Here is a 15083-nt window from a genome sequence, read left to right on the forward strand (position 1 = left end):
GACTAACCTCCGTGCCTCCTATGCCTGAACCTAAGTTCCCGGTGCAGCAGCATTTCATTAGCCAGGCAGACCTTTTTGTTGCCCCCACCCTGGGCATACCTCTCTTAGGCACAGACGGCAGACCAGCTCAGTCCCTCCTCCACAATCATGCCTCCCCCCACACCGGGGGACGACTTTAAATCTTTCCAAGATCTATTCAAGCATGTGGCTGATTCCCTAGGCATCTGCTTAGAAGAGCTGCTAGAGTCACAGCATGAGCTCACTGACATTCTCCATGCCTCTTCTACAGCCAAGATTGCATTGCCTATTAATTCTGCCATTATGGACCCAGCAAAAACGGTCTGGCAGACACCGGCCATGGCCCCACCTTCTTGTAAACGTTCAGACAAGAAGTATTACGTGCCAGCAATTGGGGCTGAGTTTCTCTTCACTTACCCTAGTCCAAACTCACTGGTTGTGGAAGCCATTAATCAAAGGGGAAAACCACACCTGGCTCATACCACCTCTTACGGAAAAAAGACTGGAAACGCCTTGACCTGTTTGGTAGAAAGATCTATTCCTCACTGACTCTTCAGTTACGCATCACTACCTACTCCACACTATTAGCCAAATACTCTCTCAACATTTTTGCACAGATGTCTGTTTATTGAGCATCTCCCAACAGACAAAAAAGAACAATACAAAGCGAGCATCTCAGCAGGTTCCCTGATTGCCAGGACGGCCTTGCAGACAATGTTGGATTCTGCAGACACGGGGGCTCGCTCCATCGCAACGTCCGTAGTCATGCGGAGGGCCTCTTGGCTCCACCTTTCCGGCTTCCCCAAGGAAATCCAGGCCACGATCAAGGACTTACCTTTTGAGGGACAGAAACTCTTTGCAGACATCACAGATGTAGCCTTGCATACTCTCAAGGACTCCTGTGCCATGCTGAAACCTTGGGAATTCACGTACCTGATAAAAAGAAACAGGGCGCATTTTACACCCAGCGCTTCCGTACTGCTCTGTATACCCAGCCACTGAGACAGTACTACCAACGTCGCAAACGTCAGCCAAGACGATGATAGACACAGGGGCAATCCACCATGTCCCAACCATCTACTTCTAGACAGGCATTTTGAAGTATTGGTCGAGGGCATGAGAGTCCGTCAAATTCCATTGCCACAAGCATCTCCTGATTCCAGTCCATTTGGAGACAGCCTAACACCTTTCTATCCGGTCTGGGCAATCATGGGTTCTGGAAATTATATACAGGGGCTACTCCATCCCCTTCACCTCTATTTCACCAACCCACCACCCTTCCCCATCCCTCTTCAGGGAACCTTCTCATGAGCACCTACTACAGCAGGAAATAAATCATCTCCTGCAACTCGGTGCCATAGAAACTGTACCTCCCAAACACAGGAGGACCAGGTTTTATTCAGGCTATTTCCTTACCCAAAAGAAAATGGGCAGATGGAGGCCCATGTTGGACTTGCGCAAGCTAAACAAGTTTATCAGAACTCAGCATTTCAAGATGGTTATCACTGCAACCATAATCCCAGCATTGGAGAAGGGAGATTGGCTCTCAACCCTCGACCTCCAGGATGCTTATTTCCATCTTACCATACATCCTTGGACTTTCCACGGCCCTGCGAGTTTTCTCCAAAGTCCTTGCTGTGGTTGCAGCCCATCTTCACAGACGGGGTAATTATGTTCCCCGACCTGGGCGATTGAAAGCTTCTACATACCAACAGGTGGTGGACGCTTTGTCACTCACTGCAACTCTATTCAGAAGACTAGGCCTACAAATCAATGGCCTAAAATCCACCCTAATTCTGACCCAACAGTTGGAATTCATGGGTGCCCACCTAGACTGCACCATGGCAATGGCAAGTCTACCTCCAACAACGCTGTTCCATACTACATCTGTCCTCCACCCTGCATCCCAGCACGAGGACCTCATTCATGAGAGACTTGTATCAGGAGATGGTCACTTCTGTCTCTTGGTGCAATAGAAGAAGTTACTCTACAGTTCTGGGGGAAGGGCTTTTATTCTAATTCTTTCCAAATGAAGAAAAAGGAAGGATGGCACCTGATTCTGGACTTGAGGGGGCTCAACACCTTCATCTGCTGCTTCAAATTCAGAGGCATCCCTAGCCTCCATAATTCCATCACTAGATCCACAAGACTGGCTTGTGGCTCTCGACCTACAAGATGTTTACATTTACATTCTTCTTCGAGTGGTTGTGCATATTCCCACTTACGGGTAATGCACTGACTGGTCTCGGCTAACAATAGAACCTTCTCCAAGCAGTGCATGTTAAAGTGCACATGCACCCCCTTCTTACTATTTCACTCAGCATCACTGAATGTTCTGAAAGCGAGCCTATATAAGGGATTCCTTCCCTCTGCTGCCTCAGTTCTCTTCAACTGCTCGTGCCAGACAGAAATGAACTGTTTCAGTCTGTCGGATCTGGGTGTTTCTCTTTTATTTAGTACCTTTTAGATAGTTGTTGTGTTTTAGTTTTAGCATTGGTTGAGTTTAAGGTACAGTAACTCCTCACTTAAAGTCGTCCTGGTTAACGTTGTTATGCTGCTGATTAATTAGGGAACATGCTCATTTAAAGTTGTGCAATGATTCATTCTTACGTTGTTTGGCTGCCTGCTTTCTCCACAGCTGGCAGCCGCCCTACACCCTCCTCCCCCCCCCCCCACAGATCAGCACTTCCCCCCGTCTCCTGTCCGCAGCAATCAGCTGGCTTGTGGTGTTTAGAAGGGTGGGGCGAGAAGCGAGGACTCGGCACGCAGGCTCCCCCTCCCTCCCCTGTCTCCTGCCCGCAGCAATCAGCTGGCTTGCAGCGTTTAGGAGGGAGGGGAGGGAGGAGCGAGGACACAGCATGTGAAGTAAAGGGGGAAGGGGGGGGAGAAGAGGTGGGTCAAGGGTGGGGGTTTGGGGGAAGGGGTGGAGTGGATGGGCTGAGGGTTGAGCCCCCTGCCCCGACAAAGTTGGTGCCTGTGCTTGCAAAAATAACAAGAGGAGCAGCTGGACAATCGTCTTCCACTGTCCGACTCCACCACCTCAACCAAGCTTCATACTCAGCAGTGATGACTGCAGTATTAAATTGTTTTTTTTTAATTGTTTAAAACGTATACCTGTAAATTCCTGGAACCTAAACTCTCCGCACACACCCCCCCCCCCCCCCGACTTACTTGAATTCTTATTGGGAAATTGGATTCACTTAACATCGTTTCACTTAGTCACATTTTTCAGGAAGATAACTACAACGTTAATTGAGGAGTTACTGTAGTTTGTATCAGAGGGGTAGCTGTGTTAGTCTGAATCTGTAAAAAGCAACAGAGGGTCCTGTGGCACCTTTGAGACTAACAGAAGTACTGGGAGCATAAGCTTTCGTGGGTAAGAACCTCACTTCTTCAGTTGCATCTGAAGAAGTGAGGTTCTTACCCATGAAAGCTTATGCTCCCAGAACTTCTGTTAGTCTCAAAGGTGCCACAGGACCCTCTGTTGCTTTTTGTAGTTTGTAGTTATGGTTAGTTTAGTTTACTTTTAGGGTTCAGTTACATGGAATGGCAGAACCGAAGTAGAACCTGGATTTTAAGAGATGCACTTCATGCCAGCTGTCGTTTAGATGTCTTGAGTGCCACTCTTCTTCTGGGTGTTCTATTTGTCAGACTTTCACAACCAGAGTGCATAAGGAGAGGCAGAACAGACTGCAGGTACCCCTGCTTAAAGAAGCTGTTGCTGCTAAGGCATCAGGTTCCAAGAGATCATTGGATCTGAAGACTAAAAGGCCTTTTTTGGCTCCAGCTGCCTCATCTAGTAAGGCTAAGGTGACTAAAGAATCCTGTGGATCAGGGTTTTTGTTGGTTCTGGCTCCTGTTCCTGTTTCATTAGATCCTCCTGTTAAAGCTCTTAGGGTGTTGAAGGCTCCATCTGTCCAGTTGGCAGCTAAGGAGCCTATGATCAGACCGTTCTGGCTGTGTCGATGCTGCAGAAAAAGGCCAGGGAGAAGACAGCTACTTTTAGCATTGCCAGATCCTATGTATTGTCATACTCTCCCCATGCCAAATTCTCTGGCAGTTGTTGCAGCCAGTAATAGGTTCAGGTCTGGTCAAGCTTGTGCAACTCCTGCAGATAAAGAGGGGGGAAAGGGTGATTCTTTTCTTCTTCTTCTCTAGGAATAAGGGTGGCTATTTACCAGGCACAGATGGCCTGTTACCAATTCCCTTTTGGGAGAAGATGGCTTTGCGTTGTACAAGAACTACAAGATGATCAAAGCAGTTTGATGTCAAGGATGTCAAATGTGGCAAAGCATGCTCTCGTGCTGCTTTTGATGTTTCTGACTCTTCATCTGCAGCTGAAACATCAGCAAACTACATCTTCATCACAGTCTCTACTTAAAAAGAAACTGTTCAGATCCAGAACTAAGTCATAGCAATCTGCTACTTCCTCTTCCTCTTTGCATAATACATGGCCTCCAATTTAACACTAGAATCAAGACTTGGGGACCAGTTGGCAAGGATATGTCGCTTCCTTTGTTTGGAGACACTGGTCCATTTCATTGACAATTGGAGGCTTGTTACATCGGGCAAGAGAGTCCTAGAAATAATAGTTACCCCCTTTCAATTCCCCATACCCTTCTCTTTTCATAGAACCTTCTCACAAGGTTATCCTATCAGAAGTTCAGAAATTTCTCCTAAAAGGTGCTGTGGAAGAGAAACCTGAACATCTGTGGAGAGGGATCGGGGTTTTATTGAAGATATTTCCCGGTTCAGAAGAAAGATTGGGGGTGGGTTCTGTCCAATTTTAGATTTAAACAAACTAAATAGGTTCATCAAGGAATTTCAGTTTTGAATGCAAACTCTAGCCTCTGTATTAGCCCTTGATTTCAGTTATGAATAAGTTCACAACTCTCAATACATACTTAAATATTTCTATCCAGCCAGCTCATCAGAAGTACCTTTGTGTTGTGTTGGCACAAACACAGTTCCAGTACAAGGTTCTGCCATTTTGGCCTTTCTAATAGTGCCTTATAGGCTCTCTTTGTTTACCCAGATTTAGACAATTTGGCTGCTAAAGTCTTCATGCAAAGATCTAGTTTACATTTATAACCTCCCTCGTTATGGATTTGGGACTGCTTCTGAATGTCAAAAAGTAAAATCTTTGCCTGACTCAAAGAATTAATTTAATAGGTTCTGTATTGGACTCAGTAGCAGGAAGAGCTTTCCTCCCAGAAAAAAGGGTTTCTGAAGAGAGCAATGCGCTTTAGATATATGACACTATCAGCTCCAGAAACTGATTTTCTTTTTGGGTCTGATGGTTTTTATGCAGTGACTACTTACGTTGTTCTATTTGCATGCCTCAGAATGAGGTCAGCGCAGCACTGTATAGCTCAGGTTTACAAACTGAATCTGGACAGTGTTCAGATGTCAGTCACCATGCCTCAGGACATTCTAAATTTGTTCATGTGGTGGATAGATAGTTAAAATGTTCTCAGAGGTGTTTTGTTCAAACCCCCTTTGCCATCTGTCACAATAACCTCCGACACATCAGACAATGGATGGGAAGCTCAGCAGGGTTTGCTCACAGTTCAGGGCCACCGGGCATCTCAAGAAAAGAATTTGCATATAAATGTTTTTAAATTAAGAGCCATTCATGAGGCTGTCAGATATTTTCTTCCTCACATAAAGAGAGAGGTTGTTCAGGTATCAACAGACAATACAACCATTATGTATTACTTCAACAAACAAAAGTGCCCATTCTTCCCTGGTGTGTGCTGAGGCAGTCAGTCTATGGGACTGTTGCATTCTTCACAATATCTATTCGGGCATCTAGCAGGGAAGAGCAATATGTTGGCAGATTGGCTTATCAGAGACAGTTCTCATGTGCATGAGTAATCCCTGAAGTATCAAGTGGCACAAGAGATTTTCTCCATCTGGGGCTGACCTGATGTAGACCTGACTACAACCAGGTTAAACAAAAAGTATCATCTCATCTGTTCAAGAGTGGGAAGGGACAGTCAGTCCATATTGGATGCTTTTGTGTTGCATTAGGGAGAGGGCCTTCTGTATTCTTCCCTCCCTTTCCATTAATTTAGAAGGTGGTGAGGAATATATGTCAGGACAGGGGAAGGATAATCCTGATTGCTCCATCTTGGCTGAGACAGCAGTGACACATAGACCTGCTTCACCTGTCTGATGGACTCTGTAAGCATGTTTCTTTGTCTCTACAGTAACTGGAGTTCTTTGAGATGTGTTGTCCAAATGTATTCCATGACCTGCCCTTCTTCCCCACTACAACAGTGTTGAAGAAAATGAGTGGTGGTTGGCCTGCACCACCCTTTATGCCCTCAGTACAGAAGTACAAGGACACTAAGTGAGGTGCATGCACAGGCTCAGTGGACAGTGTAGCCAGAAGATTCTGGTCGCAAGCACATGGGGCACATGTGCCCCAATAGCGAAATATATATGGACACCACATCTTGAAGAACTACAGTTACTGGAAGATAAGTAAGTGTTCTCTTTCCCTTCACTTAAAGCTTATTCGTTGCTTATATAGACTGGGTTTGATAATTTGGTTTAAAATAGAGTATGTTCAAACAACTTTTCTAGTATGACATAACCTTATTATTTACAACTCTGAAGAGGACAAATGTAATTTCATTTTGCATGCATAATAAAGTACTCAATCTTTTTTCCAGGTAACCAATAAAAAGCCAATAACTGTACTTGAAGTACTTCAAAAAATCCGTCTACATGTTTCAGTGCCACAATGTGACGTGTTCGGATACTTAAGCATAGAATCTGAAATTGTGATTCTCATCATACCCGTTGATCAAAACCCCAAACCATTGCAGGTAGAATTTATTATTATTTTCGTTAGTCAATACAGTTCCATTTTATTTCAATACAGGTTGTCATATTTACAATCTGTGCTATGTACCATTTATTTTTACTTTCAACTTACACTTGAAAAGCTACAGTGAAAGATGGCAAGAATAAAATGGAATTGAGTCTCATTGTTTTTTACTGGAGGATGACTGTTCTGAGACTTCTCTGGTGATTTGTGCCTAAGCGTTTCTATTATAAGGATAAAGTGGATGTGTTTAACACTTACTGTTTTTGTAAGAGGTTCTGAATATAGCTGTTCAAATAACCAATATTTCAGTTTGGTGCTGAATCAAAAATAAAGTTAATTTCAGGTCAAGCAAAATGTTTCATTTAGTAATTTTTTTTAAATAAAATTGAAGCAAAATTTTTAAAAGTCATTTTGAATTAATAAATCAAAATGTTTCATTTTGACTTTTGGAATTCTTTTTCTTTTATGGCTGAAACAATTTGGCAAATTTGACATGAATTCATGCAGTGTTTTGGTTGACCCAAGTGTGAATTTTTCAGCAAAAAAAGTTTGAAAAATTTCATCCCGCTCTAGCTGTGGATGCTAGCGGAGTATGCTGGAGCACACAGCAGACTACAGCACATGGAAGAGAAAATACTACAAACTTTACACTGCTCCATTTTGCTGGAGTTTGTGGTATTTTGTAATTTTAAATAAATCAAATGCAATAAAATAATATAAAATTCAATACTTTAGCCTTCTGTGAATTATATTGCATAGCAGATAGATCAATTGAGTAAAATACAAAAGATTTTTCATTTAAAATTTCAAAAAGAAAAAATATATTTAGAAGAGTGACTGTCATGCATTTAATAAATGTGCTTTGGAGTATATGTTTTTAGTATCGAGCCGTTGGTCTGTTACTTAAAAAATGCACCTGGGTGTGTATGAATGGGTTATACCATTGTCTGTCTCTGTTACATATAGATATGGATTAGGCTGCCACCTCAGCTGCTGGAAATTCTCATAGCTTCAATGGAACCATACCAGCTAAATATCTGCTCCTATATTTCTGGGACCATCACAGTTTTGAGAGGGGGATCCTCTCTCTTACAAAACTAGCTATCAGTGTGCTACAAAGTCCCCAAATACTTTTCAGAATATGTTAAAGGACATCAAGTCACAGTGTGTTTCCCCAGCATAATAATGGTGTGACACACCTACTTTGTGCTAGCAAAGACATACACACACACACACACAGCTGGCAACCCTAAACTCTATATGTGGATTAGTAAACCCACACAAAAGCCATTATACTATTTTGCTTGGAGCAACTCAGAACTACTACAATTAAAAAAAAGCTTCAAATATGTATTGCATTTCTTTTTCCTAGAACTCTTGCTTTATTCTGACATTCTTTTGGTTAGGTTTCTGCAAGTCCAAAAAACCCCTGTATTTTTGTTAAGCGCCTTTCCCTGCCCTGGTGACAGCACATTTTTATAATGAAGTTCCCTCAGGGTTTAGGATTCATGCTGACCAATTTGATGCTCTTAACTTGTGTATTAACATGCATTATTTTAAAATGAAGGTCAATCTTTAAAATAAAAAATGGGGGGAGTAGGTAAGAAGCAGCAGACTGGAATCCACATTTTCTGCTCGTTCTACAACACAAATATTATTCGGGCAATTTCATTTCCTCAAATTGTTTGGTTTAGGAAAGTCTGATTCCAATTTCCTTTTTATTTTCCCAAACTCATTTTGTGTATTCAGTTTTGCTTCCTGTATGGGCAAGAGTTAAGTCTGTTCTAAGTGGACAGAATTTGATCAGTTGCATTGAAGATACATTAATTTACACTCTGACTGGATTTGGCTTTACGTCAAAGCCGTGTTGTCTAGCCTCATCTATCAAGATACCTAGAATTGCTAGCGTTCTGTTGAATTTATCTACTTTTACTGACCATGGAGTGTTTTTTACATTCCTTAGTTAATGCTGCAGCTAAATTTCCATTATAAATCCAATTTCTTCTTCGAGGAGTGTCCGCGTGGTGCTCCACTTTAGGTGTTCTTGCGCCCCTGTGCTTGTAATAGGAGATTTGTGGTAGCAGTGCATGGTTGGGTACATGCGCGGTCCCTGTCTCGCACCGCTTCAGGTGGTTATTTAGCACCGTGTGGCAAACCCCCCTCAGTTCCTTCTCTACTGCCTTTAGCTTGAGTCAGAGCACTTAGCAGCACCTCTCTGCCTACTTTTATTAGAATAGGTTTTTTTTCACAATTTAGATTTTGTTCTTGTTGGATTATAGCTAACTTTCCTTTCCTGTTTAATTTTTTTTCTTCCTTTAAAAAAAAACTTTTTTCTCTCAGACTAGAAGATTAAGTTTCTGTTGTTAGCCATTAGTAGGTTAGAATAATTAGTTTTCCCCTTGGGGGTGGGGGGGAACACTTTTATGAGGTTCATGCCCAGTTCCCCAGGTTTTAAATGCTGCCTCACCTGCACCCTTTCTGTCCTGGTGTCAGACGGGCACTCGCAGTGTGTTCGCTGTCTTGGCAAGACACACATCCCTCAAAAGTGCTTGCATTGTCACAATCTAAAAGCCCAAACCAGGAAGGCGAGAGACTTACCATTCAAATTCCTCATGGTGGAGAGGTCTCTCCGGATAGCATTTGAGCCCAAATCACAGACACTCCCCCCCACTCCCCCCCCCGAACATAGGTCCCCGACTGCTGACAGAGGCACTTCCTTATCGGCTCACCCGAAAGACCACTTGGCCAAGAAGGTGGCCAAAAACTGGGCTCCAACTTCTGCAGCTCAGAAATCTGCCAAGAAATCGTGTTCCCCAAACCAGCAAACTCCATTGGTATCTTTACTGTCGAAGTAGTGGGACCCTCCAGTACCGTGGGTACCATAAGAGCAAAAGAACCTAAGCGGGCTAGGTCAGACAAGGGCAGCAAGGGGAAATCGAAACCCTCTGCCTCAGCACCATTAGAGCAGACGAAACATTTGGCACTGAGCAGCTCGGCACCACTGCAGACCTCATGGCGCCATCTGCTGCCGGCATAACATACTCAGTGCATGCACCAACACTCATAGCTGTACCAAAGCAATCTGTATCGACCATTCCATCTTCAATGGTACCAATATTACTAGCACTGCAGCAATTCCTATGCTAGAAGGACCTCGATGCCGGAAACTCCTGTTCTCGGTACCAACGTCACCCGTCTCACCACTCCATCTAGATCTGCTCCTCCATTATCAAGCGACGAGAAAGACGAGGATGAAGGAGAAATAAACTCCTCTCACTATTCCTCTCCCATCTGTGTACCTACCAGATCAGATCCACCACCGAACAGGGGCTATTATACTGGGCCCAAAGGTCAAAAGTGGTATGGACACCCATGGGATGCCACCGATGCCTTTTCAACCTCAGGGGCCTTACTGGATCCCATGGGTGACATACCCCCCACAACACCACAAACCTTCCAGCCCACCCAGGGAGAGCGCACGTTGTTCACCCTCACCTTCGGTACCGGTGACCCTCTGAGCTCCCAGAAGATGTGGCCAAAGAGGAGGAAGAGATTTTGGACCAGAAGGTGATACCAGCAGCCAATTTTTTGTCATCTTCCCCTGATGACACCATCATGCCCCCACCTCCCAACATGGGAATGACTTGAAACAATTTCAGGACCTTTTTAAAGAATGATGGGCTCATTGGATATCTCCACTGGAAGAAGTCCAGGAATAACAACATAAACTATTAGATATCCTACAGACCTCAGCCTCTTCCAAAAATCACTCTACTGATGAATGACGTGATTATGACACCCACAAAATCGATTTGGCAGACCCCAACAACAATCCCATCTACATGCAAGAGGTCTGACAACAAATATTATGTGCTAGTGAAGGAAATGGAGTTCCTCTTCTCACACCCAACTCTTTGGTGGTGGATCCAGTAAATGAACAGGGCAGAGAATAACACCCCCCCAAAACACACACCATATGACAGAGATTGGAAGAGACTAGATCTCTCCGATTGTAAGACCTACTCCTTGGCAACGTTACACCTCAGGATTACCAATTACGAGGCATTACTTGTCAAATATGACCACTCAAACTACTCAAAGTTGTCAGAATATATTGAATTCATTCCAGAAGAGAAAAGAGAACAGTGCAGGACCATAATCTCTGAAGGACATCATCTTGCCAGAACAGCATTGCAGGCTGCATTGCACTCTGCAGACACCACAATGTAGTCTGTAGCCACAGCAATAGTGATGAGGTGAGCATCTTGGTTGCATCTCTCTGGGTTCCCCAGAGAGGTACAATTGATGGTCAAGGATCTCCCGTTTGAAGGTCCTAAATTGTTTGCAGCCAAAGCAGATTAATCTCTCCACACACTCAAAGACTCAAGGGGGATGTTAAAGTCCCTGGGCATCTACATGCCTAGGAACAAGAAAAAGGAGGGCAAGTATTATGCCTCACAAAGATTCCAGTCTACACCTTATGCACAATGACACAGACAATATGTGCAACAAGGGCAGAAACAGAGATCCACGAGGAGACGACAGCTTCCACCTCAGCCTTCTATGTCTCAACCACTGCCATCAAGACAGCAATGTTGAGACTTTGGTCGAAGGTCCAAGACCCCCACAACTTCAAGTGCTGGAAACACCTCTCATCTCCCAGCCATTCAGAGATTCTCACCCTTTTTACCCAATCTGGCAGACCCTCACATCCAACAGCTGAGTACTAGATATAATCAAGCCTGAGTATTCCATCCCATTTATCTCCATTCCCCCTACCCATCTTTCCTCCCCATCCCTCTTCAGGGACCCCTCTCAGGAAGATCTACTGCGACAGGAGGTAACCCACCTCATACATCTAGGTGCTGTAAAACTGGTACCAACAAAACACAGAGGGAAGGGTTTCTATTCACATTATTTCCTCACCCAGAAAAAAAATGGGAGGGTGGAGATCCATTCTCAATATATGAAGACTCAACACATTTGTGAAAACCCAACACTTCAAGATGGTCATGTTGGCAACCATAACTCTAGCACTAGAAAGGAGGGCCTGATTCTTGGCCCTCGACCTCCAGGACGCACACTTTCATTTAACAGTACATCCATCACATCAGAGATTCTACAGATTTGCTCTAGGAGCAGATCACTTTCACTAGAAAATTCTGCCTTTCGGCCTATCCACTGTCCCATGAGTATTCTCCAAGATTCTTGCAGTGGTCATGGCTTACCTCTGCAGACAAGGAATTATGATATTCCCATAATTCGATGACTGCTTACTGAAAGCATCGACATGACAAGGAGTGCTAGAAGCAAGGTAGCTCTCTTCACACGCCTAGGCCTACAAATGTACAAAAATCAACATTAACTTTAGTGCAAAAATTAGAATTCATTGGAGCCTAACTCAATTCTCCAGAGGCTATGACCTCTCTACCACGACGGCAATTCATTACTCTAACCAATCTGATCTCCCCAACACTAAACAGGCCTCCGCTAATGGCCAGGACTTGCCTACAACTGCTGAGCCACCTGGCTGCAACGACATTCATCATCAAACATGCGAGGTTACACGTGCAGTGTCTGCAAGCCTGACTCCGGACAACCTACACTCCATTCAAACACAGCATGAACAAACACCTCACAATACCAAACACAGTAAAAGACTCCCTACAATGGTGAACATGACCAGACAATGTTTGGGCCAGGGCTGCCTTTGTCCTGAACCCTCCAACAGTGATGATCATAAAGGATGCCTCACTACTAGGTTGGGGAGCACATCTGAACACTCATATTATCCAGGGCTGTTGGTCCCCAGCTGAATCCCTCCTGCGTATAAAGCTACTGGAACTACGAGCCATTTGCAACATGTGCTCCCATTTCCTGCTTCATATGCTTGACTTCATATGGTCAAGAACAAGACCATAAAAATCCTCACAGACAGTGTTGCATGCATATTCTATATAAACCAGCAAGGAAGGAATGCTCATACTCCCTGTGCATGGAAGCCATGCTACTCTGGAACTGGTGCATCAGTCACAACATCAACCTCTCAGCCTCTTACCTACCAGGATGCCAAAACACCGCTGCAGATGTACTGAGCAGGAACTTTTCTCAGGACCACGAGTGGGAATTAGACATACGGATGCTACACAACGTATACCAAGATTGGGGGTTTCCAACTATAGACCTCTTTGCAATGGCACACAATGCCAAATGCTCTGTTTTTCTCCAGAGCAGGTTTGGGCCCTCGCTCCATGGGCAACACCTTTCTTATCAGATGTGGGATGCTCCTCTCCTAGATGCCTTCCCTCCCATCCCTCTCCTATCCTGGGTAATACACAAGATCACATTGGACAAGTCCAGAGTCATTCTGATAGCCCCCCAAGTGGCAATGACAAATGTGGTTGCCTTCTCAAAATGGTAGCATGCACACCCTTCCTCTTGTACCCTGTCTCCTCTCTCAAGATGCAGACCAACTCCTTCATCCAAATCTAGAAAGACTCCATCTCAAAATGTGGCTACTCTATCGCTCCAAGGACCTGAAATGACCTGCTCAGATGAAGTAAAGGACATTCTTCCCTCTCCTTTAATTCTAGACTACATACTAGAACTAAAGAAATATAGGGCCTCTCCGTGAGCTCAATCAGGATACACCTCTCAGCTATCACAGCGTTCCACCAGAACATGCAACATTTACTGATTTTTTTTTTTCGCTCACCCAGTCACCAAGCACTTTCTCAAAGGACTCCTCAACATTTACCCTGAAATATGAACCCTATCTCCAACATGGGATCTTAACTTAGTATGGTGGGGCCTCACCAGAACCCCATTTGAACCGCTAACAATGTGCTCACTACTTCACCGCTCAGTGAAGGTAGCCTTCCTCATCGCCTTACGTCCGCCTGATGGATGGGAGAGCTCGGGGCCCTCCTGGCACATCCATTATACTTGATATTCTTAAAAAATAAAGTTACCCTATTATCTCATCCCAAGTTCTTACCTAAGATTGCCTCCTCTTTCCATCTCAACCAACTCATTCACCTCCCATCCTTCTAGCCAGCCCCCCAGGGGAATAGACAAGAGTCCTCACTTCACATCCTAGATGTCCAAAAGGCACTTGCCTTTTATATAGACAGAACAAAGACTTTTCGAAAGTCACCAGAATTATTCATCTCCATCCCAAAATGATCAAAAGGAGATGCTGTATCTAAACAGAGACTGTCCAAATAGATTTCCATGTGCTATCGTCAAAAGCATCTTCAACCTCCCAGTGGGCACCCACACACATTTCACCAGAGCTTTATTGGCTTCGATAGCATTTCTTAACAATGTCCTCATTATAGACATCTATAAAGTGGCAACTTGGGCCTCAGCCCATACATTTACACAACATTATGCATTAGAACAACATTCAGCATCTGATGTGCTATTTGGACTTACTGTATTGTCATCTACCATGACTTCAACTCTGAAGCCCCTTCCTTCCACTGAAGAGCACTGCTCTGAAATCACCTGAAGTAGAGCACCCACAGGAACACTCCTCGAAGAAGAGAAGATTACTCACCCTGTGCAGTAACTGAAGTTATTTGAGATGGTTGTCCCTGTGGGTGCTCCACTACCTTCTCACCTCCCCTCTACTTCACATTACATACTCTGCAGTAGAGAAGGAACGGGGGGCGGGGGAGGGGGAAGGAAGGGGCGGGGTTGGTCACACGGGGCTAGATAACTGAAGCAACGCAAGACTGAGACTGTGCATGTCTGACCCAATCAAGCACTGCTGCCACAAATCTCTGATTACAAGTGTGGGGGTGCAAGAACATCTAAAATGGAGCACCCACTGGGACAACCATCTCAAAGAACTTCAGTTACTACACAGAGTGAGTAACTTTCTCTTCCATCCCCACCTTTAAAATCTCAAAAAAATAAATAAATTGGCTTTAAAAGTGGCAGGCTGAAGACTAGGACTGAAACTATACTATTTAGAATTTTTCTATAAAATTTTAATTGAATCAGACAAGTGGTTTCTAAGTTAACACCTTAAAATTGGAGTTGTTTACCAGTAATCAAAAAAAAAAAAATTTTTTTTGCTACCTTGTAGAAAATAAAATTTAGTTTGTCCTGTAGATATCCCCTTGCCAAAACCCCAAGATAGTCTATTTTCAAAAGTTATTACATTCTGAACTTGGAATGTTGTGAAGCATCATCTGTGGTGAGTTTATGAAAAGGATTT

General features: G+C 44.0%; 1 protein-coding gene across 1 annotated transcript in view; it reads left to right on the plus strand.

Annotated features, from left to right (window-relative positions):
- RECK (reversion inducing cysteine rich protein with kazal motifs) overlaps positions 1 to 15083 on the plus strand; it is a gene marked incomplete in the record, with an annotated part of 268496 nt that overhangs the window by 251404 nt on the left and 2009 nt on the right. Inside the window, 1 exon segment of the mRNA XM_034761431.1 lies at positions 6699 to 6854. Coding sequence (XP_034617322.1) covers positions 6699 to 6854 — 156 coding nt within the window.

The sequence above is a fragment of the Trachemys scripta genome, chromosome 2 (genome assembly GCF_013100865.1).
Source record: "Trachemys scripta elegans isolate TJP31775 chromosome 2, CAS_Tse_1.0, whole genome shotgun sequence".
In the NCBI taxonomy this organism is placed as follows: domain Eukaryota; kingdom Metazoa; phylum Chordata; order Testudines; family Emydidae; genus Trachemys; species Trachemys scripta.